This window comes from Rhincodon typus, chromosome 3, assembly GCF_021869965.1.
Source record: "Rhincodon typus isolate 14 chromosome 3, sRhiTyp1.1, whole genome shotgun sequence".
Lineage (NCBI taxonomy): Eukaryota > Metazoa > Chordata > Chondrichthyes > Orectolobiformes > Rhincodontidae > Rhincodon > Rhincodon typus.
The window spans coordinates 93,468,434-93,493,773 of NC_063334.1; the positions used below are offsets into that span (position 1 = coordinate 93,468,434).

The 25,340-nt window shown below is 40.8% G+C and overlaps 1 protein-coding gene across 1 annotated transcript in view; it reads right to left on the reverse strand.

Moving 5' to 3' along the window:
• msh3 (mutS homolog 3 (E. coli)) overlaps nt 1-25,340 on the reverse strand; it is a 268,529-nt gene that overhangs the window by 28,518 nt on the left and 214,671 nt on the right. Inside the window, exon 20 of the mRNA XM_048593784.1 lies at nt 14,506-14,632. Coding sequence (XP_048449741.1) covers nt 14,506-14,632 — 127 coding nt within the window. The remainder of the gene's footprint in view (nt 1-14,505; nt 14,633-25,340) is intronic.

A 25,340-nucleotide genomic window follows, 5' to 3' on the forward strand; every position in this document is an offset into this window, starting at 1 on the left:
ACAGGCTGGTCAGTGGCAAATGGAATTCAATCCGGATAAGTGAGAGGTGATACACTTGAACAGAACAAACAAGGCAAGAGAACACACAATGAAAGGCAGGACTCTCGGAAGCACCGACAAATAGTGGGACATTGGTATGCAAGTTCATTGGTCTCTTAAGCTGTAGGAAAATGGTTAAGGTGGCATATGGGATACTTGCCAAGGCACAGAGTTTATAAGCAGGGAAGTAGTGCTGGGACTGTGTGAAATGTTGGCTAGGCCACTGCTAGAGTATTGTATGCAGTTCTGTAATCCACACTATAGGAGGGATATGCTTGCATTGGAAAGGGTACACAGGAGATTTACCATTATGTTGCCCGGCCTAGAGAGTTTCAGTTATAAAGAGGGAGTGACTGAGGGTGGACATTATTGAGATGTATAAAGTTATGAATGGCAGAGGTCGGGTAGACAGGAAGAAACTCTTCTCCTTGATGGAGGGATCAATGACCAGGAGTATATCTTTAAGGTAAGGAGCATAAGGTTTACAGGGAATGTAAGGATTTTTTTTCAATCAGAGGATAGTGGGAATCTGGAAAGTACTACCTGTAAGGCTGGTACAGGCAGAAACCCTCAGACCATTTAAAAAGTATTTAAATCTAGATATTTTTAAATCAACCTTTTCAGAAGGGTTAATACACACCCCTGGAGAAAGTTGGATCTGAATCCAGGCCTCGTGTCTCAGAGGCAGGGACTTTACAACTGCACCAGTAGAGCCCCAGTATTTAGATGTATACTTGCAAATGCCCCCAGGCTAGTAAAATAGGACTAGAATAGTTAAGCAGTTGCTTTGGCTCGATGGACCAAAGGGCCTTTATCCGTGCTATAGAACTCTATGACCACACCTATGAAAATGTTTCCTTTTGTGTGTGTCTGTGTGTGTGCATCTGTGTGTGTACACGTGTGCGTTCTTTTGGCAGGAGGGGAGAGCGACTAAAACTAAAACTAGGGGACATAGATAAAGATTTAGAGGTTTCCTTTTAAAACAAAGCTGAGGAGAATTATTTTCTCTAAAATACCGTGAAATTTTCTTCCTCTGAAGGTACTAGATGATGGGGCTTCAAAAAAATTTGTTCAACGTCACGTCCGATGGATTTTTGAACGTCAGCTCAAGAGTTATGAGATGCAAACAGGAAAATGGAGCTGAGACCACAACCAGACGAACTATCAGCTTATTCGATGGGGGAGTCGCCTCAATATGTCAAATTGCCTTAACCTGCTCCTAAATCTTATGCTTCTATATTGCTGCATCAAATATATCTGTTCCCTTCTTCTGTTGCAACATTTGACATTCTACCTTCAAAAGGAGGTTGCCTTTTTGATTCTACTTGGCCACACCAATAACAAATGAAATGCAAGGAGTTGTTTAGGTTACAAGGAGATTAAACCAGAGACGGATGGAATGTCATGAAACTGTTACTAGTGTAAACAGTTTAATAAGTCATTTAACATTCACTAGCAACTTCTCAATTGTCAAATTCTCATTGTTGCATTCAAGTTTCTCCATGCCCATCTCTATAAGTTGTTACAATTAAGTTAGATAATATGAACATTTCAAAATAAATCCAAATAACTTATTTTAACCAACTCAATTCAACTGCAGATTTAACCTGTTTTAACAAAGCAAAGTTCATTTTATCTAAAATAATTAAATAGTACAAGCACTAGCAACTTAATATGGTCTACAACTACGCCAGGTTTACTTCTTACTCCCTGCAAGAACTTCCTTAAAAGATATCAATCTTAAAGTTATTTTTTTAACGGTCTGCTCAGTATGCCACAGTCCTCTGGAGAATTCTCCTCAGGTCCAGTTGCTCTCAGGGCTAAACCTTTCCTTCACCATCTCTTTACTTTGGATGTCTAGCCCTTTCTCTCAATACTTTTCAACACTTCCAAGATAACTCACCTGGTGGTGTTTCATTGCAATAAGAAACAGATGGCCACTATGACTTCTCCTACTAGCTTCAAAATATTAAATCTCACAGCTTCTGTTTCCCCACAAGATTCAAATTGAAATTAATCCTCACTTGACAAAAAAAAACCTAAAGAACTGAATGCTGCAAACCTGAAACAAAAACAGAAAAAGGTCACTGAGTAACTCTGTTTTCTCTCCACACATGCTGCCAGGCATGTTGAGATTTTCCAGCAATTTCTGTTTTTGTATCATTAACCCTCACTTGTTTTCCACAGGGTGAATGATTATTTTAGTTTGTATTCTGCTTAAAGTGCAGGTCTGCTAACTGTCAGTTACTTTGGCTAGCATCTCTCAGAGAACTGTAAACTGCACACATCAGTTCCAAGTTGCAATCAATTCTCTCAGTCAACACCCAGGCAAATTGAAACCAAAGGACCAAGATGATGTAACTTCACTTAATTTTAATCTTTCATTGGATGCAGAGGGTCACTGGCAAGACCAGCATTTGTTGACCATTCTAATTCCCCTTGATCTGAGAGACTTGCTAGGCCATTTCAGAGGGCAGTTAAGAGTTAACTCTATTACTGTGGATCTGGAGTCACAAGTTGGCCAGATCCGACAAGGATAACCAATTTTCTTCCCTCATCAGCATTTATGAACCAGATAAGTTTTTATAACAATTAATGATTTTTTCATGGTCACCATACTGGCTTTCAATTCTAAATTTCATTAATTTAGTTTAAAATTTAATTTAGTTTAGGATAGAGCCTAGAGAGAGAGAAGGGCAGTTGGACAGACAAAGGAGCTGATAACGATCGGGCTGGGAGGGTGAATAGTTGTTAATGGGGACTATTAGTGACTAATAACAGGTAGTGTGTAATGGCAGGCTGTGGCAACAAGGCCTGGTGTGTGGAGTAGGGGGCTGGGACATGGGAGAGTTCAGGCCCTAAAATTATTGAACTCGATATTGAATCCAGAGGGCTGCAGGGTCCCCAAGGGGAAAATGAGGGGTTGTTCTTCCAGCTTGCGCTGAGGTTCGCTAGAACACTGCAGCAAGCCAGAGACAGAGATGTTGGCTAGGGAACAGGATGATGTGTTAAAGTGGCAGGCAACAGGTAGTTCAGGGTCATTTCTGTGAGCAGATGCTGCCAGACCTGCTGAGGTTTTCCAGCAACTTTGCTTTTGTTCCTGATTTACAGCATCTGCAGTTCTTTTGGTTTTCACATCTTTCTGGGCTCTCTTACTCTTCTAAGTATTGTGAACATCATGTCTAATTCTTGAATTATATAAGGCTTCCTACTATTTTATAGCTCTTACTTTATAGCTGGGGTGACAGTGATAAAAACAAAGCTGTGAACGTCTTCATAAATCGCATCACTTCACTATCCTCTTGTAAGATGTTCATTAAAGCTATACTACTGTGACAAAGCTTTTGGTCTATATTATACATTGACAAGTTCGAGATTGATGGGAATATGATTGTAATGCCAGATGTTTATTATTAAAAATCAAATGTTCTATTGGATAAGCTGCACAATTAGTGCAATTTGTTTTAATAGTAAGACAAGTTATTAACCTTAAATAGTCACAATTAAATTGTGCCAAGAAAAATGTATATTTTGTGACCGGAGGATACATTTACTGGAATCAGTCAGATATCATTTCATTGCTTTCACATTATTGTGACTACACAGATGGGTTAACTTGTGCAAATGGATGAGAAACTCATTAATGTTTATTTCCTTTAATTAGCATTGCACAGGTTCTGACGAGAACTACTGCAGCACTGGAAAAATAATATTCCAATTTTGGGTGATGCCAGCAAAAAAAAGTGCGGTGTTTCTGGTTATGTGCTTCCACTCTTTCTCAATAAAATTTAATCTGTTACTTATCACAGACAAGTAAGCAGAAATTTTCAGAAATTATGGAATACCCAAACTAAGATTTCAAAAAATGGCATCTTAGAAACTTTTACAAAGATTTTCTCATATTGGTGCAAAGTTGGGAAGAGTACTTGTGAATTGGGAAGCAGGAAGTTAGAATTTGGTGTTTCTAAAATGCCAGGGGGTAAAGCATTGCATGGTCCCTTTAAAAGATCATATGCTTTTTATAGGCTTACAGATTTTAAAAAAATGTCTGTGAATAGCAGCTTGAAAGTTTGCAAGTATACTGACAGCACCCAAATTGAAACATTTGTATCAAAAGGCCATAAAGTTAGCAGGCCAAGCAGCAGTTTTTACCAAGACAACAAGTTTTGAATTTAGCCAATCAATTTGAACCAGGTACTTAAATACCAAAAAAGAATTAAATTTAAATCTGATGGCTGTGACAACATAGGACCAATCCTATTGTAAGAAACTGATATGTCATCAAGGGTATAAGGGAAGGGGCAGTTGGGCAAAGACAGGAGAGCTAACTGCCACCTGCCAGGGTTAACAGCCCTCAGCTCTCGAGAGAGAATTGCTGGCTCTCACAGACTCCTCTACGTCTTAGAGAAACCACCATCTAAAGAATACAGGTACCCACGGCACAACAAGTGAATATTCCTGACTGAAGAATTGACGGAGAAAGCACAGAGCATTCTGGAAGGCACGTAACCTGACTGTAATTTCGAGAGACTAAATTCTTATTTTTATTTTGTAAGTGGGACATGTATTTATTGGAACAGCATACCATTGGAATCATGTTTTATTCAAGAATAATTTGGAGTTAGAAGGGGTTTATTCCATTTGTTAATAGTTTAGTTAATCTGTTCAGTGTTAGAGTTATAGAACTAAATTGTTACTTGTTGATCATAAAGTGAGTGTCAGGGGTGTATTTCATTTAACCACAAGAAGTTGCTGAAAAGCAAGTTACACAACTTTTCACACTCTTCTTGCAGATTATGGGGCGAGGCGCTCCTCTTTGGGTGTTTCTGTTTTAGCCCTCGGGGGATGGGGGGGAGCAACCTCCACTTTATAACAATATGAAAATTGTGTCACCTATCTCTGAGATCACAAATAGCTCTCCCATGGATTAATGAAATTGTGACCGAAAAGCTCTTTTTGTAATCATTTATACAACATTCTGATGCTCAAAATTTGCAATGGCTGCACTAGTCACCAAGTCTGTATTGCTAAAATCCCCTGGATACACAATACTCATTGTCCGATTTCCTTCCACACTATCAGTCATGCAATAAGAAGAAAGCATTTTTGCCTCTCCTGTCGTGTGAGAACTGCAGAGAGAATGCCTGTTGGCAGGAGATGATAGCCATATTTTAATACCATTTTAAAAGTCAGTACTCAGGTTGGAGATGATTGAATACTTTCCTGCACTGTGATGTCTTTTCCGGGCTCAAAAGAATCTTGAAGCATCAATGAGCTAATAGTTCCAATTATTCTGATACACAAAGTACCATATACATGAAAAGGAATGCCACAAACAATTTTAGTGCATTCAATTTTCATCCTTGAATCCAAATTCCTTTTGTGTAATTTCAATTTGCTTCTTCCCTCTAAAATACCTGTTAACATGATAACCAATGTACACTGAAATGCCAGGGTGCTAAAAAACTCTTTATAATTTGACATAAAGGGGGAAAAATATACCTTCCATCTGTCCATTCTTGTCAAGGAGGGGTTTGTGCCTTATTTGTATCACACAAGATGTGCACAGCAAACCAGTGTTATATTGGACGTGGCCTCACCAGAGAGGTCAGAAAATTGGTTAGCTTTAACCTGTCAAGAATGCACCTGCTGACCTCATGATGTTACACAATGAGAAAGATTTAAAGTTACAATTTCTCAAAATAAAGTGGATTATGTATATGACATACATCATAGGCAAATTATTTTCACATTAAAAGTGACCTCTTTACCACAACAATGTATATTTCAACCATCAATCTAAAGGCCCCTACCAACTGGATGACAAGACTGCAATATGTATAGGATGGTAAGTGACTTAGTGTCATTACTATCTTGTTTATGCAGCTGCAGTTAAAACAACTCCATTATTTCAGAGGCACTTCTAAAAGACAAATTAACCAGGAGGCATTGAGGTAAACTGCACGGGAATCATTTTTAAGTACCGGGCTTAATCGTTAATGGATGGGACAGATATTCTGACAAACCAAAATTCTAACAGAACAGGTTTGTGTTGAAAGTTACAAAAAAGCTAAGATAACCATTGTCTTGAGCAACTACCTAGGCAACAAAATTCAGGAGAACAGCACCCACTTTGTGAGTACATGAGTGCACTTTTACCTCCAGAATGGCATCTGCAGCCTGTCAATCTGCATGTTCATAATTTTAGCATCACACTGGTTCAGTTTACAGGATATATACTAGGTAGACTGATCAAGGCATCACAGAGTGTGTGTAACATTGCTTTGACACAATCAGCGCCTCTTGGGAGCTCACTGCCCTACTGCTTTCTCTCAAATTTGCACAGAACCACTTCATCAAGAACTATCATCTACTTTCAGGATTACTGCTGATGGTTTCCCATTGGCTCTTGCTGTATTTGCTAGTTCCAGAGTTGTTTGAAGTTTCTGATGTCTACACAGACTAGTGTGTCTTGTGCTGAAGAGCACCAGCCTGACTTCAAGGGTATCACATAAGTCATTTACTAACAGTAAGGGGTACAAAAGCTCACACTCCCCTAGCTTATAATATGATAGAACTCTTTTTTTTGTTCTGTTTTTACTTAGTCCTTTGCCTCTTCTAGAGTTCTAATGAAGGGTCATTGGAACCAAAATGTTAACTCTGATTTCTATCCACAGGAAGCTGCCAGAGCTGTTGTATTTCTCCAGCAATTTTTGCTTTTTTTTTTTAAAAACAATTAGAAGTTGTATTGTTTATGATGCCATCATTCGGTGTCAGGCCATCTGCAATTGAGCCACCAAGACGAACTAAAGGGTTATCCATTGACCACATGGCTCATAAATTGGTGCAGAAACTATGCACGCAAAGGCAGCATACATATAAGGAAGGCACTGCTGTTGCATGAAATGTCATTGAGAAGATTACAGGAGTGCTTAAGCAACACTTCAGTTGCCTGAGCCACACTGAAAGAGTCCCGCAGGAAATGTCAAAGCATGTGTAAGTTAGGACTTTGGATGGTCCGCTGAATTTCAATCTTAAGGGCATAGCATTTGAGGTGGAAGAATCAGAAGAGGTAGAAATCCAGGAAGAAGGAAAGAGGAGAAGGAAAGACAGAATAGACGCAAGAGAGATGTACATGAGTTTCAACGAAAAAAAACTTTAACTAAGTGGGGATCCTCCTGAGCCCGGTGAGGATAGTGGTAGGGACAGAACTGCCTCCAATTCAGGGCCATGTGCACAGCTATTTAATTTTGCTCAAGCAATCACAAAATTTCAGTAAAGGATGTATTTTTCATTTAATTTGAGAACAGCTCGAGACAAATGAAATGGCCCACAGAAAATTGCTAATGCAAAGCAGGTTAACAGACAAATCACACAGGGTTTATGCCATGCTTTCCTCGGAGATCTGTGCAGGTTTATGAGATGGTCTAAAATATCATCTTCAGTGCTCGTCAGTTCATCCCTGAAGCTTACAGGCAGAAATGTTTTAACATTTTAACATCAGAAACTCGCCTGATGAGACTGACACAGAGACTTAGGGAGTCAAACAACTTACCGTCAACTGTTCGATACAAGCCCTTAAATTAGAGGCTACCTGCAAAATATTCAGACAGGTAATATCCCTTGAAAACTCATTCCATACTTCTGTAAGGAGATGTGGGAGAACCAAAAGTTTTCAAAATATAGACAAGCAGCTGAAGTGGCTCATGATTATGAGCATGTCAGGAGCTCTTACCAAATGGGAAACCCTCTACTTGTCACCCTCACAGAACAGCGAGTGATAGTATTTGAGAAGGTCAAAGAAAGGTGAATAGCCCGAGATGAGAATGGGAAGTGTTGAGAGTGGGAATGATGCCCGAAAGGCTGCGTGTTTCCATTGCAGTAAGATAGGAGACCATTCCACTAATTGTTGGAGGAAGAATGGTAGGACAGTGGCAACTACACACATGAAACGTGTTCCTTCAGAAGTTACTAGAAAGGAGCATATGGTTCATAATTATCATAGGGATTCTTCCTCATATATTGTCAAAGTGAGTTCAGTAACAGGAGCTTATAGAGGTTTAATCTCTGAGTGAGAAGCAGTAAATAACTAGTAACTAGTTGTTACTGAGGGACTTGTTCTTAGTTTACCAATTGAAGAGGTGAATTGTATATCAGGTATTGATTTGGTCAGTGCAAGTGGTAACATGGCCAACGACTGTGATAAAAGAGTTGTGTGATCATACTAATTTTGTCAAACTTCTCAAACTTACCAAACATGAGGAGCTTATTGTCAATGATGTACAACTGAAAAAAAAGAAACTGATTAACATGGAGAACCAGCCTTCACACACAAAAGATGAGTTTGCTAATGCAAGATGCTAATTGATGAGAACACTTGAGTGTTAGTCAAACGAAGTAAAACACATTAAATAGGTAAAGGAGCTTCTGATGGATCAGAACAGTTGGTTGAGTGCAGAATTGAAAACCAAGACTATGAACTAATAGATCTTTGTCCTGAAAACAGCAATGTAAGTTTTGTATTAATGCAATTGGGACAGCAATAAGGATTAGAAGTGTAATACAGAAGAACAGACCCAGAATCCAAGCAAGTGAGGATTCATAAGTAGTTTCTTAAAACACTAAGATATTTGAAAGAATCTGGATTGTGAATTGTTTGCGAAACTAAGAGTGCCGGCAAAGAGAATTCTGTGCAGAATGAAGCAGCAATGGGTATCATTTAGAAAGAAATAAGGCCCATCTGAATGGGATCAGAAGAAAGTGTAAGATCTCAACGCATTCAGTGATCAAAGCTAACACCAATATAAAAAGCATCCAAAAAGCATTCTCTAAAGAATATTGCTTGTAAAGGCAAGAAGTTGTTGGCACAGAAAAATAAAACGCATTTTGGCCTTTGAGATCGGGACAAGACTGACAGCTTAATGTCCCAGGATTTGGATGCTTCAAGCGAGATAAAGGGCGATGTTAAAGAGGTAGGGGAGCTTCATTACTGGTTAGGGAAAATATCACAACCATACTGAGGGAGAACACCTTGGAGGGCTCATCCAGTGAGACCTTATGGGTAGAACTCAGGAACAGGAAAGGTGCAATCACTGTGAATGGGATTGGACTACAGGCTTCCCAACAGCCAGGGGGAGATAGAGGAACAGATATGTGGATAGATTATGGAAAAAAAAACTTTAAAAAAAATAGTATTGTTGTGATTTTTAACTTCGCCTATAGTGCCTGGGACTCCTTTAGTGCCAGGGCTTTGATGGTAGCAGGTGAGAGGGGGTGGATCTGTTAAGCATGTCCAGGATGGTTTCTTGAAATAACATGTAAATAGTCCAATGAAGGAAGGGGCCATACTAGAGCTGGTATTGGGGAATAAGCGCCATGTGCTTCAACTTCCAGTGGGGGAGCATTTCGGGAATTGTGACCAGAATCCTGTAAGTTTTAAGTTATTTAAAAACAAGAACAAGAGTCATCCTAGGGTGAAAGTATTAAACTGAGGGAAGGCTAACTATCACAATATTGGGAAGTATCTGAGGAAAGTAGATTGGGGGCTAAATCCACATCTGTCATGTGGGAAGCCTTTAAAGGCCAGTTGATTAGAGTTCAGGGCCAGTATGTTCTTGTGAAAATGAAGGATAAGGATGACAAGATTCAGGGACCTTGGATGATAAGAAAACTTGTAAGCTTAGTCAAAAAAAAAAGGCATATGTAAGATTTAGGAAACTGAAGTCAGAATATAAAGAAAGCAGAAAAGAACTTAAACAAGGATTTAAGAAATGTCCTTGGCCAACAGGATTAAGGAAAATCCCAGGATGTTTTGTATATATATAAGGAGCAAGAGGGGAACAAGGGAAAGGGTAGATCCACTGAAGGAAGGAAGGAGGCAATTTATGTGTGGAGCTGAGGAAGCGAATGAGGTCCTTAATGAATATGTTGCATTGGTATTCACAAAGGAGAAGGGCATGGTGGATAGTGAGATGGGTACATTGATATTCTAGGGAATGTTGATATAATGAGGAGGCAGCATTGGGTATTTTGAAAACCATTAATTTAATCAAATCACCATGACCGGATGGCGACTATCCAAGAATATGGAGGCAGGCAGGTGAGGAAATTGCTCAGAGATAGTAGGAACTGCAGATGCTGGAGAATCAGAGATAACAAGGTATAGAGCTGGATGAACACAGCAGGCCAAGCATAGGCACCTTGTTATCACTCACATTTGTCTGGATTAAGTTTCATCTACCATTTCTCTGTCCAAGTCTCCAGCGTACCTATCTCCTGCTGTATCCTATGGGAATTCTTCTCACTATCAGAAGTTCCCCCTATCTTGGTGTTGTGCTAAAACGTACTAATCAACCTATCTCCATTCTCCTCCACATCATTTATATATACTACAAACAACAGGAGTCTTAGCCCTGATCCCTGCAGAACACCATGGCCACAGATCTCCGGTCAGGAAAACACCCTTCAACTGCTATTCTCTGTCTTCTATGGTCAAGCAATTCTGTATCCATTTGAGCAGCTCACCACGGATCCCATGTGACTTCACCTTCTGTATCAGCCTGCCATAAGGACCTGGTCAAAGACCTTGCTAAAGTCCATATAGATAACATCCAGGTCCCTGCCCTCATCTATCATCTTTGTCACTTTCTCAATAAACTCAAGTTTGTGAGACATAGCCTTCCTTGCACCAAGCCGTGCAGCTTATTGCTAATAATCCCATATTTTTCCAAATGTGAATAAATCCTGCCCTTAAGAATCTTCTCCAATAATTTCCCTATCACTGATTTAAGACTTGCCAGCCTGTAATTTCCCAGATTATCCCTGTTGCCCATTTTAAACAAAAGAACAACATTGGCTATTCTCCAGTCCTGTGGGCCCTCTCCTGTGACTAAAGAGGACAAAAGATTTTGTACAAGGCGAGCAATTTCCTCAGATAACAAGGTGTAGAGCGGGATGAACACAGCAGGCCAAGCAGCATCAGAGGAGCAGGAAAGCTGACGTTTCGGGTCTGGACCCTTCTTTCTGCAGAAAATTTGAAAATGAAGAAATGAAGAAAACAAAATTCTGAAAATTTCTGCAGAAGGGTGCAGACCCGAAACGTCAACTTTCCTGCTCCTCTGATGCTGCTTGGCCTGCTGTGTTAATCCAGCTCTACACTTTGTTATCTCAGATTCTCCAGCATCGGCAGTTCCTACTATCTCCAAATGTGAGTGATGCATTTTGGAAGGTCTAATACTGGAGGGAGGTATACAGTAAATGGCAGAACCTTGCATTAACCCTGCATAGCATTAACATACAGAGGGATCTAGGTGCCAGGTCCACAGTTCCTTGAAAATAACAACACAAGTGGATAAGGTAATCAAGAAAGCATATGGCATGCTTGCCTTCATAGAGTCGTACAGCATGGGCCCTTCAGCCCAACTTGTCCAAGGTGACCAGGTTTCCTAAACTAAACTAGTCCCATTTGGCCCATATCCCTCTAAGGCTTTCTTATCCATGTACCTGTCCAAATAGCTTGTAAATGTTTCAATTACACCCACCATCAGAGCAGTTGGTTGAGTGCAGAACTGAAAACCAAGACTATGAACTACGACATCTTTGACTTAAAAGCGGCAATGGAAGTTTTGTATTCATGCAATTGGGAGAGCAATAAAGATTAGAAATGTAGTATGGAAGAACAGATTCAGAATTCAAGCAAGTGAGGATTTCACCACCTCGAGCACTTCCTCTGGCAGCTACATATGCACCACTCTCTGTGTGAAAGCGTTGCCCCTCAGGTTCCTTTTAAGTCCTTCCCCACTCACTTTAAACTTATGCCCTCTAGTTCTGAACTCCCCTAGCCTACAGAAAAGACCTCGGCTATTCATCTTTTCTACGCCATGCATCATTTTATAAACCTTTATAAGGTCACTCCTCAGCCTCCTGCACTCCAGGGAAGAAAGTCCCAGCCAATCCAGCCCCTTCTTATAACTCAAACCTTCTAGTCTCGGTAACATCTCTGTAAATCTTTTTTACGCCCTTTCCAGTTTAATAACATCCTTCCTCTAGCAGGGTGACCTGAATTGTACTCAGTACTCCAATGTACATACCGTTGTCTTGTACAGCCATAACATGACGTCCCATGTTCATTGGTCGGGACACAGAGAATAAAAATTGGCAAGTCATGTAGCAGCTGTATAGGGCTTTAGTTAGGCCAGATTGGGCATATTGCTTGCGGTTTCGAGTGCCACACTACCAGAAGGATGCGGAGGCTTTGGAGAAGGTACAGAAAAGGTTTACCAAGATGTTGTCTGGTTTGGAGGGTATTAGCTATGGAGGAGAGATTAGCCAAACTTGATTTGCTTTCATTTGAATGTCAGAGGCTGAGAGGTGACCTGATAGAAGTTTACAAAATTATGAGAGGCACGGATAGTTGAGTCTTTTCCCCAGGGTAGAAAAGTCAATTACTAGAGGATGTAGGTTTGAGGCAAAAGGGTAAATTTAAAGAATGTTCAAAAGGTAAGCTTTTTACACAAAGGGAGGTAAGCACCTGGAATGTGCTGCCAGAGGGAGCACGCTGCATATATCTAGCACCATCCGAGTGAAAGAAATTTTCCTTAGATCTCTTCCAAACTAGTTACTCCTCACCTTAGTATGCTGTCTGGCCTTAGACACACTGGCCTTTGGGACGATCTCCTCTCCTCATTTCCTCAACTGGGACAGAGACATGCAATTAGGCATCTCCCCCTCCAGGTGGCTTTAGATACCTCTAGTTGTGTTCCAGCTAGTCCTCAGTGAGAGAGAGGAAGGGGTGGGAAGGAATGTGAGAGCAAAGGTGTTACAATGTGTTTAGGTGATATTGTTATCACGGCTGAATAGCTGCAACACATGCAAGCTATGAAATGTGAATGTGAGGTGTGCAGCAGCTCTAGTGTGAGAGGATGACATGAAGAAATCCAAAACAAAAAGGACTTGCAGTTTATATAGTGCTTTTCACAACCACCAGATATCCCAAAACATTTTCGAATCAAGTACTTTTGGTGGGTTGTAATGTTAGAAACACAGCAGGCAGTTTACGTACAACAAGCCTCCAGCAATATTAGCATGACAAAGTCACCTGTTTTTGTAATCTGTTTGAGGAATGACTATTCGTCAGGACACTGGGAGCAAAGTACTCCTGCTCCTTCAAACAGAGCCAGGAGGTCTTTGATTGAGTGCAGACGTGGCCTCAGTTTAACATCTTATCCAAAGGTATCACCACTGATAGTATAGTGCTTTCCCAATATTACACTAAAGCATTAGCCTCTACTTTTGTGTTCAGTTCTTGGAATGACACTTGAACTCACACTGATTCGGAGGCAAGGATGCCACCAATGTAAATGCTAGGAATTACTGATACACATTGTTGCTGCATTAGTTTGGTCCATTCAGCAGGGTCTGAGACTAGTGGTGCAGTTGGTGGAATAAGGCTTCTGAAAATGCATTCACTGAACTTGACCACTCCTGAGGGCACCACACCTCTTGTGGCACTGTATCCATACCCTGGGCACTACACCCTAGCAGTGATTACCTGATTACCTTCTGAGAATTTGTCTGGAGGTTCTCCTGACCCATGCCAAACTGGATAGAGAACCTTTATCCTCCTCAACCAAGATCTCTGGTGCAACTTCAGTAAATCTTGGAGCCTGCTCTCTGCCATGTGTCTTTTCCAAGTCAAAATCACATTTAGAACAAGTTCCAGCACCTGCTCCAGCCTACGTGCACCTCTGCCTTAAGAGGTAGTCTGGCTTGTAGTACAACTAGCTTGTACTCCTCACAGCCTCTTTTGGTTTTGCAACAGGTTACATGCACAATCTAAGTGATGTTTCCGAGCATATCCTCAACTGTCCATCGAACAGTTTGTTCACACAACAAAATACCTAGGTTTCAGAATATGGTGATCAACCTAATCTCTTTAAAAGAGAATACCTATTGCCAGAGATAAAGCAGAGCTTTATTAATCTTCCTTTTGATAAACACAATGCTGAGATAAAGGTCAGTTATATCATAAAGCCAGCTTATTTTACAGATTGTATATGACTGAGTAATGTACTAAATAGTGAATTTTACCTTATTCCTTAAAGCATCCTAAAATATTTAAAGTTGCAAAACACATCACACTACCCATTTTAACTTGCTCACTTAATTTCTTTACATTAGTCTTTTTTTATTGGAAACAGAGCGGTAGTTTTCCCAAAGTGCAATGATTTATACACTTCTTGTAAAGTACCTTCGAGCGTTTCATTGAACACAAATCCAAGTTGTTATTGAAAATCTGGAATTCTTAATAACAAACTACAATAAGCCAAAAGTCAGAAAAAATAAGCCAAAGGTGATTCACTTCCAATGAAATGACAAGGCTGGGCTTTTGGCATTTCTTTAACAAGGGTATCCCAATTCAGAAAATTAAACTTATTCAGATATCCATTTCCAAACCTTCATTCATACCATTTTGTTCATCAACTTCCTCATTGAGCAGGAAGGCCATGTGATAATTCCTGATATTCTTTGGGTAGAGTTTCTCCAGCTCACACACTGGGGGGTAATGGGTAACAAATAGCGTCAGGGATTTCACCTGAAAGTAAATTGTAATACATTATTACAACATTCTGTACAATCAGCACCACTGAACTCCATAGTTAATAAATACACATAGCATTAGAAAAGCAGGATCACTTAATATCCTGATGAACTTGTAAGAAATTAAAGGACCTGCAGCAAAATATAAAAGTAAATCCCTGGTTTGCTCATTGAAAAGCATATTTATCCCTTGTTATTTACAACAGGAGTAGTGGCAACCTCTCAGTATTAGCAAAACACAAGCCTCTGATTAATACTGCCATTAAAATGATGGCACGGAAAGCTCATTAAGAATTAGGTGATAACCAGCAATTGCTGTGATTAAGGTTAATAGCTTATCACTTGTGAAGAAAAGGAGGGGAGGATAAAATTGCTCTGACTGTCTGAGTTTATAAAGGCTACAAATTCAACAGAGGGGGCTTGGTGGCACAAGGGGTAGCCTCCTAGCCTCTTGAGTTAGGTTCCAGTCTCACTCCAGGACTTAATGTCTAAGAAATTTTAATTCACAACAAGGCTAAACAGCTCAATCATCAACCCGCAAAATCTTTCCAACACACCAAGAGCAGGACAGATCCTAGCCAGCATAGGATGGAAAGAAATTTGGAGCCTCTACCATCACTGACTCCCAATTATAACTTCCATGAAAAAGTGAGATACAGTGCTTGGTGTTCCGGTGCAAAGATAACAATCTCTCCCCCAGTGTCAGCAAAACTAAAGGGCTGATCATCAATTTCAGGAACAAAGGAGGAGGACACACCCCAATCTACACCAATGGAGCCGAGGTGGAGATGGTCAAGACTGTCAAGTTCCTAGGAGTGACGGTAACCGACAACCTGTCCTGGATTAGCCACGTAGATGTGATGGTTAAGAAAGCACAACAACGCCTCTTCTTCCTCAGGAGATTAAGGAAATGTGGCATGTCCAGAAGGACCCTCATTGACTTTTACAGATGAATCATTTAAAGCATTTTATGTGGGTACATCACAGCTTGGTATGGCAACTGCTCTGCCTACAAACAAAGTTGTGAACACAGCCCAGACCATCACACAAGCCAACCTCCCATCCACTGACTCCATCCATACTTCTCGTTGCTGCAGAAAAGCAGCTGACATAATCAAAGACCCCTCCCAAAGATGCCAGTAATACTGTCTTCCAACCTCTTCCGTCAGGCAGAAGATATAAAAGCCTGAATGCATGTACCAACAAGTTCAAGAATTCTTCCCTCCTGTTATTATACTGCTGAGATCTCAAATTTCAAATCTAATGTTGATCTTGGTTTTGTACACCTCCTGTGCATCTGTAACTTTCTGTGCCTCGATCTGTTCACCCTATGGTCTGTATGTCTTTGTATGTTATGATCTACTTGTACTGCATGCAAAACAAAACTTTTCACTGTACTTAGGCACATGTGACAACAATAAATCAAATCAAAAAGTACATGCTGTTGCAGGAACTCTGACTCCATGTGATCGCTCACACTACTCCATAATCTTGCAGCTGGGCAAAGATAACCAGCAATCCTAGTCTGATTATCATTTATTTTAGAAATTGCAGCCATTAAAAAGATAAGGCAACTCATAGTCACCATTTAATTTTCTATATATCTGACAGTAAAAGCCTAGAATAAATGATATCTCCTCAGTCTAGTCTCATGCACACATTCAGACATTTACAGCAAAGAAAGAGGCCATTTGGTCCATGTTGTAGACACCAGTCACCAAAGAGATGACTACACTAATCCCATTTTCCAGCTGTTGGTCTATATCTCGTGGAGGTATGGCAACACAAGTGAATGTCCAGATACTGCTTAAATATATTGAGAATTTCGGACTCGGCCAACCTTTCAGGCAGTGAGTTCCAGACTCCCACCACACTCGAAGTGCAGTAATGTCTCTTCAACTCCTGACTTAGCCTTCTATTGCTTACCTGAAATCAATGCGGTCTTGCTCTTGAAACAAAAACAGAATTTGCTAGAGAAACTCAGCAGGTCTGGCTCCATTTATGGAGATAAAGCGGAGTCAACATTTTAGGGCCATACCGTTTCATTCATCAACTTCCTCATTGAGCAGGAAGGCCGTGTGGCAATTCCTGATATTCCTTGGGTAGAGTTTCTCCAGCTCACACACTATGGGGTGGTGGGTAACAAATAGTGTCAGGGATTTCACCTGAAATCTTGCATTCTGAAGTGGAGTCAATAGACCTGAATTGTTAATTCCGCTTTCTGTCCAAAGATGCCGCCAGTCCTGCTGAGTTTCTCCAGCAATTGCTGTTTATGTTTCAGATTTCCAGCATCCGCAGTTCTTCGGTTTATTATACTGCTTGTTATTGACTCGTCTACTAATTGAAAAAAAGTGTCTTCCTATCCACCCTATCTATGCCCCTCGTAATCTTAAACATCACTAATCTAAGGAAAACAATCTCAGCCTCTTCAATCTTTCCTTATAGCTCAAACCCTCGAGCCCAGGCAGCGTCCTGCTAACTCTGCTGAATAGCAGGGGAATTGAGTTTAAGAGCCGTGAGTTATGCTGCAGCTCTATAAAACTCTGGTTAGACCACACTTGGGATATTGTGTTCAGTTCTGGTCACCTCATTATAGGAAAGACGTGGAAGCTTTAGAGAGGGTGCAGAGGAGATTTACCAGGATGCTGCCTGGACTGGAGGGCAGGTCTTACGAGGAAAGGTCGAGGGAGTTAGGGCATTTTTCATTGGAGCGAAGAAGGATGAGAGGTGACTTGATAAAGGTGTACAAGATGATGAGAAGCATAGATAGAGTGGATAGTCAGAGACTTTTTCCCAGGGCGGAAATGGCTGTTACAAGGGGGCATAATTTTAAGCTGATTGGAGGAATGTATAGGGGAGATGTCAGAGGTAGGCTCTTTACACAGAGTGGTGGGTGTGTGGAATGCGCTGCCGGCAGTGGTAGTGGAGTCAGATACTTTAGAGACTTTTAAGCGACTCTTGGATAGGCACATAGAGGATGGTAAAATGTCGGGTATGCAGGGTCGATTGACCTGAGTAGGATAATAGGTCGGCGCAACATCGTGGGCCGAAGGGCCTGTACTGTGCTGTACTGTTCTATGTTCTATGTTCTCCTCTGCATTCACATCCTTCCAATCATGTGGTGACCAGAACTGCATCCAGTTGTGGCCTAACTAGCATTTTATACAGTTCCAGCATATCTTCACTGCTCTTATATTCTATACTTTGGCTAATATAGACAAGTATCTCATATGCCTTCTTAATCATTTTCAGAGATCTATTTATAGACACATTAAAATCACTATGATGATTGCACAATGTTCTACAACATTCATGACTCCTCAGATATTGAAGCAGTCTGTGTCCAAATGTAGCAAGAACTGGACAATATCCAGACTTCAGCTGTCAAGTGGCAAATAAAATTCGTACCACACAAGTGCCAGGCAATGACCATCTCGAAGAGAGAGTTCAACCATTGTTCTGTGACATTGCCATTGCTGAGTCACATACTTTCAACATCCTGGTGGTTACCATTGACAAGAAACTCAACTGGACTAGCCATATAAATATACTGTGGTTACAAGATCAGGTAAGAGGCTAGGAATTCTGTAATAACTAACTTACCTCCAGTCTCCCCAAAGTCTGTTCACCATCTACAAACCACATGTTGAGAGTGTGATATAGTTACTCTCCACTTAGCTAGCTAAATGCAAATCCAATAACACTTAAGAAGTTTGACATCTGCCAGGAAAAGACTACTTGATTGGCACCACAACCAACACCTTCAACCTTCATTCTCTTCAACAGTGACACACATTGGCAGCAGTGTGTACCATCTACAAAATGCACTGTAATAACCCAACAGGGGCACCGGCTCAGATACTATCGAAATTCCTGGGATGGAAGAGAGAGGTAAGACCAGAAAGTAATGCGCAGCTGCACTGGAGCAGGTGGTGCCAGGGAGAAGGAACATGAACCTGTTGTAGAAAGCATCAGCTGGAATCCATCCTCACCTTGAGCCCAGGGAGCAGAACCTCAAGAGGGCCCGCTTTGAACAAACAAGGATGCTTTTGCAGCACATGATTTTGCAGCAAGCAATACAGGAGGAGCTGTTGCCGGCATCAAAGTTCCTTTCAGCTGGCACTAGGGAGCTTCAGCGACACAGAGGTTAGTGCTCCAATTACACTTGCATTTTTGACGATTTCCAACAGAAACCAATTGCAAATTGCAATAACTGTGTCTAATACCGATATCTTTTAAACTTAGCACAAAAAATGCACATCATGGTTGTGGATGGAATCATTTGACTCTTTCCACATTTTACTATGTATCATTATTTGCCAGGTTTGCTTTACATGGAAAGAGGTCATAGGAAGCAGGATCAATGTTCTTTTAGAACTATACCGTAACCAAATCCAGATTTACATAGATTGTTGACCCAAAGATTGCGATAGATTGTATCAAAAATAGTCAGTGGTGTCCTGGTCAAACTGAATGTTTTATTATGATAAAGTGCAATATAGAAACAAGTTGTTGTTGTTTTGTACATGCCTAGCTCTATGAACGTGCACTCTCCACTATAGATATTATATCCTTAGATATCTATTATGCATCATCATGTCAGTACTGTGCTAGTGAAAGAGTTGGAAATAAATGACCAGCAATTTTTCTTTGTTAAATATCTGGATGGATGAATATCAATTGTGTCCAAATGATGAAAATTTGAAGGGGAAAGAACACGTAATGTTTATACTTAAAATACTGCATTGCATGGTGTTGCTAAATATGTCAATTAACATTAAGAACACTACTTGTCAAGCGTATCTCATTTGTAGACATCATACGACAGAAACTTAAAAAAAAAGAAAAATAAGCCGACATCGATAATGGTTGGTAATTAAGTGACCATTAAGGAAGTGGAGTTCTAGAATATTCATAGCCACTTCTAACTACCACTTGGCTTCTCTCTAAGGCAGCAGTCACTAGGAGATGTTGGAAAATTACAAGTACAATTAAACAGTGCAAGTCGTCATGATTTCATTTTTGGAGCTTTTTGTTCATCCAAGAAATCCATGGATTTCTGACAAACCATGAGAGAAATTAGTAAGTGGGGTAATCGAGGCGGTGGTGATGAGGTAGATCCAGGGCTGTCAGCGTACTGTGGAAACGTATACCGTATTGTCAGATAACGTTACTGAAAAGCTCTGTGTGGATGAGAAATAGATGGAGAGGTGGGGGTGGGGAGTGGAAATTGGTGCATGAAAGATCTTTGGGGGAAACCACAATGACTCAGAGAGAACTCATAATAAGAAGTGACTCCCTGGCTAAAAATGGACAGATAAGAATAGAAACAAAGTTGCTGGAAAAGCTCAGCAGGTCTGGCACCATCTGTGAACGAAAAAACAGAGTTAACGTTTCAGATCCAGTGACCCTTCCTCTGAACTCAGGGTCACCGGACCCGAAACTTTAACTCTGACTTTTGCCTTCACAGATGCTGCCAGACCTGCTGAGCTTTTCCAGCAGCTTCTGTTTTTGTTCCTGATTTACAGCATCCGCAGTTCTTTCGGTTTTTATCAGATAAGAATAGAACTAGATATGTTTAGTCCTACCAATACGGTTTTTAAGAAAGGTCACTAGACCCGAAATATTAACTGTTTTCTCTCCACAGATAATGCCAGACCTGCTGAATTTCTCCAGAAATTTCTGTTTTTGTACATTTCTACCCAAATGGATGACAGAAGAGGAATGTTGGAGGAGGATGGTGTAGTAATCCACATCAAATGCTACTGAAAAAAAATCGAGAGAGAAAAGGATGGGGAGTTTACCTTGGCCATAGACATTTAAACAACTTGGATAAGGGTTGTCACAGTGTTGTGACAGGGGCAGATACATGATTGGAGGGACTCAGGCACAGGCCTCAGAGAAAGATGAGCATGGATTTAGGAGGCAGCAAGATGGTCGAGGACTTTTGAGGAAAAGGCAGGAGTTCCAGATAGTTTGCAAGGACAAAGGGATTAAAGCTGGAATTTTTAAGGAGAGGGTGATGATGGCAGATTTGAAGATGAGGGAGCAGTACCTAAGGAGAGCAAACAATATTAGCTAATATAGGAACCAAGAACAGAACAGAACAGGGTGGTGAGCAGTATTCTCCTTAAAGTTGAGCGGTTGTGTACAGCCAGTTTTTGCTTTCCCCCCCCCATCATGCACAGTCCCTATAGATTTGGGCTGGTGACCCAGGGAAAGCGAGGACAGCTGAAAAGGAAGACTCAGTCCTTGTGACAAAGAAGTCCTAAGCTCTTTGCACTTTTTATGCCAAGTTGAGGGTTGGTGGATGCAGGCGATAAGGTTGAAGATAATGGTTTATAATGGAGAAGAGAAAATGGAAATTGTCTTTGTGTAACAGGATGATCTAGGAACAGTTTTGGCAGAAGAGTGTTGGAGCCGGTATGTAGTCCGGATGGGTCTAGTGTTGAATCACATTGAACATTCAAGTCCAGTATTACAGAAGGAGTGATTATAGCACCATAGGGGGTTTAACCAGAGTGAAAGAGCCTAATACCTTTATTGGGGATCAAGGATATAAAAAGTATAAGTTAAGGTTTGATTGAACAGATTGGCAGCTGCAAAACTGTAGTGATTGGAAGGTTAAGCTAGTCAGTTGGGATAACATATGTGCAAGTAAAAGTGACTTGAGAGAAGAGTTCTTTCCAGATACAGATTTTCTAGTTAAATCATAAAGAATCCAGAAGTAATCTTAATCTCAACCTGGTGTGCCTAAAATACTCAGACAACGTGTAGAAAATGGAAGATGTGGCATTCTTGAGGGAGAAGCAGTGATGTGTAGACTAAGTACATACCTACAAGCAGCAAATTCAGGCTAACCACGCATGATTCCAAGTGATTTAATTAACAAAAAAAAACAGAAATAAAGATAAACAAATTCTTATAGATTCTGGAAGGAGTAAGCACAGAGGGAACTGCAGGCTGCAGACAAAAGTATGCAGAAATAGGTCAAAGCTGTGGAGCAAACAGAAACAAAGAGAAAATATACAGCTTCAGACAGAAAATATAATGGAATGAAGTTTGCCCATGGTTAAAAGGACAGTCAGCTAATAGGTAACAACCATAAAAATTGCAAGCAGGCTTAAAATAAAAAGGCAAACATAAGTCAGCTAAAATTTTGCTTGACTACTTCAAATATTTGTTAGGAAAGAATGAACCACACAATCTCTCCAAACAGTTCTCCCAGGGAAAACTAATAACTTCCCTAGCTTAAGTTCTAGATGAGTTAAACTTGCTCAAAAACAATAAATTAGTGATAAACAGATAGACAGTCCAGCGTTTATATAGAATCTTTCATGACCTGTGGACATCCCAAAGCCCTTTACAACCAATAAAGTACTTCTGAAGTGGAATCACAGCAGCAATATAGGAACTGTAGCAGCCGATCTGCACGCCGCAAAGTCCCACAAAGAGCAGTGTGATCATTACTGATTACCAGTTTTGTAATTTTAATTGACTGCATCGTTAGCCAGCTCTCTAGGGATAACATTCCCTGCTCAGCTTTAAAACCAAGCCACTGGATCTTTTAGTTACAGCTGAAAGGACACATGTGGTCCCAATTTATCATCCCATGGAGAAGATGGGGGCGTTGCTCCCTAATGAACGGAGGGGAGGCCTTGATTTTTCAACTCCTTAACTGACAGCTGAATCCAAAACCTTGGGATTCAGAGGTGAGAATGCTACCAGTTAAGCTACAACTGACAGCACATTAACAGTGTTTATACCAGAGTACCAGAGAAGGTTATGGACAAGATTTGGGCAGCACTAAGAAATAAAACGTGAAGGGATCAGTAAACATGAACAAGACGCTAGTGTACCAGAAACAAGCCTACATGCTGACTATAATCAAAAGGGTGATGACTTCTACAGATTTGTTTGTTTCACGTGAATCCTGCGTAAAATAATGAAACTGAATATTACATCAACTTTGGAACATTATCACAATAATACCTTAATCAAAATTATTCAAATTGGAATCAGAAATAGTTTATTCTGTCTCAAAAACCACTTAGATTACTTTCTGGAAGTAAGAACTCAGCTGAATTCTGGTGAGACCAACAATGTCCAAAACTACCAGCAGTCATTAGGGCCTGGCTTCCAAATGTCTTGGAGATCCCTGGTCAGTAGTGAAAGGCCTTGCCATGCTGTCACATTGTGGTAGTCAGTCTGAAACAGCCACTCTACATTAGATAAAAGCAGATAGCTTCCACCCATCAAAATGGAGATTGTGATGTGAAGAAACATCAAGACTCTCTTGGACAACATCAACAGTGACAGGTCTGAGCATTGCACCTTTATCATAACCCAGGAACTCAGGCACCTTGACATCGGCATTGCCTACATGGGACACAATGTGCAGAAGGTCAACTGAAGGAACAAGGCAGAAGGTACACCCTTATCCACAAGGTTCTTCCAAAAATGCAACAAGTTTACCACAGGATGGGTTTCGGCATCACTAATAACCTTCCTAGCATCTCAGTGACTCCCCTCCTGACTGCCCACTCATCCTAATGACGGTTCAGCATCTTACACTTGAAGCAACGGTCAGGACCAAGGAAGGATTCTCAAGTGAATCTTGAACAATTCTTAGCCTGAATCCCAGGAGACAGAAAAATAAAATATCCCTTTGGATATTCCAATCACAGATTAAAGGAAAGATATAAATCTCTAAGCGTGTGAGTAGCGACGAAGGGGCAGAGTAAACAAAGTCCAATGGAATCCTCCTCCCAAGGAGGTACGTAGAACATGCCCTTGTCCTAACCAACACCCTGTGCTGCCAGTAAGATAAGCAAAAGACTTTATGGTCCCATGGTCCTAACCCGGCACTGGCTTGGCTATATCATCATCTGAGCATTGAACTGCAGAAATGTCAATATCACACACATAGTGAGTGCTGACAAATACTGGACCAATCACCGCTTGATCCAATCAATAATCTTCATCAGACTGGCCTCCTAACTGAAGCAATGCTGCATGAAAATTAACAAAGACCTCAAATTGCAACTAAGGCAGCTCTTCCCTGTCAGTCACTCACTGCCTACCTCTCAATGTTCAGCTATCAGGAGTGACAGTGTAACAATAATGCCTGGTCAACCTTAAAGTCCACCATAACAAGCACCTACAAAGAGCCCTTGGTCTCTCTGCAAGGAAACACTGTGACTATTGTGATGCAAACAACAGAGATGCAGGATTTAATCAGGTTTATGCACAGAGTTATCAAGATTGGATTTTCCACCATGGCTCAAGAGAAAAGTAGCCGTTCTGCAAGCAAGTCAAGACACCTGACCCACAACATAAAGAACAAATAGTGGGTAGAGTGTGGGAGATGCAACAACTTGAAGATACCAAAACATGTGCCATCTCTTCAGCACCATCTAGACAATCAACATGGCCCAAGTACTGAAACTTTGGCTCTTCAACCAAAACTCTGTCTTCTAATCAAACATCCGCAACTTCATCACTCAATGCTCTTCTAGCTTGGCATTGATACTCCCAGCTCCAGGGTACAGTTGAGAAAGTCATTTGACAGCTGAAAAACAACATCACCCCTGTAGCAGATGGAGTACTTGCTAAAATTCAGAAACATGGCGAAGATACATTCCTGCTACAGCTGTACAATCCCATTCTGTTCATCCAGGAGGAAGAGCATATGCCCAGCGAATCTCAAGGTCACTTTGATCATGGCTATCTTCAAGAGGGGGGATGGTAGACCCATACATTTAGTGTCATGGGATCAATGTAATCACTAATGTTGCTGAATTACATTAGTTACTTGGATTTCAAAACCTAATGTAAATCTGTCAAATTTGCAAAAGGCATTATACTAGGCCTGGCAGTGGAATAAAGGGGGTGCAACTGAAAAATGACAAAATTAGAAAGGAACAATACATATTTGGCTGCAGTTGGAGCTCCTCTGCTCACCAATCCCTTTTCCTTTCATTTTATTTTTCTTCTCTTTGTAGCTATTTTTTTCAAACACCCCCCAGTCCTACCTGGAGACCGGAGTTGAGGAGTGGAGTGAGCGTGCGCCGAGTCCCATGGTGGAGCGGAGCAAACGGGCTGAGTTCCAGAGCAGTGGTGAAGTGAGTCCTGGATGGAAGCTGGCACGTGGAGGCAGCATGGCCTCATGCTCTGGGGCTGGCTGGCACAGACTGGAACTTAAGTACTCATTCTGTACTTTTTCAACTGTTCCCATGCTAATCGATTATTATATTTTTGTTTACTCTGTAACAACATTATTTTTTTTTTAAACTCTGTAACTACACTTAAAAGTATCTGCACCTAGGTCCTCCGTACCTAAGATGGTGCCAAAACGCAACGTAACAAACTTTTCACTGCACTCATTCGAATGCACGTGACAACGAAGGCTATTCAATATCGATACAAAGCACTGCACTTAGGAGAGGAACGTCTTTCCATATAAAGAGAGGTCAACAGAGTGTGCTCTCAAATAAAGAAACAGTGGTGGAACTTCTGGAATCATTTAAGATCTTGAATTGGGAGAACTTTAGGGTCATCCTGGACAGATGATTAAAGATGGACAATCAAATGAACTTCTTCACAAGAAAGTGGATTTGTAAGATGAGGAGGGGGAGGACAGAAACAAGGAACAGCGTGTGTGTGTGTGTGTGTGTGTGTGTGTGTGTGTGTGTGTGTGTGTG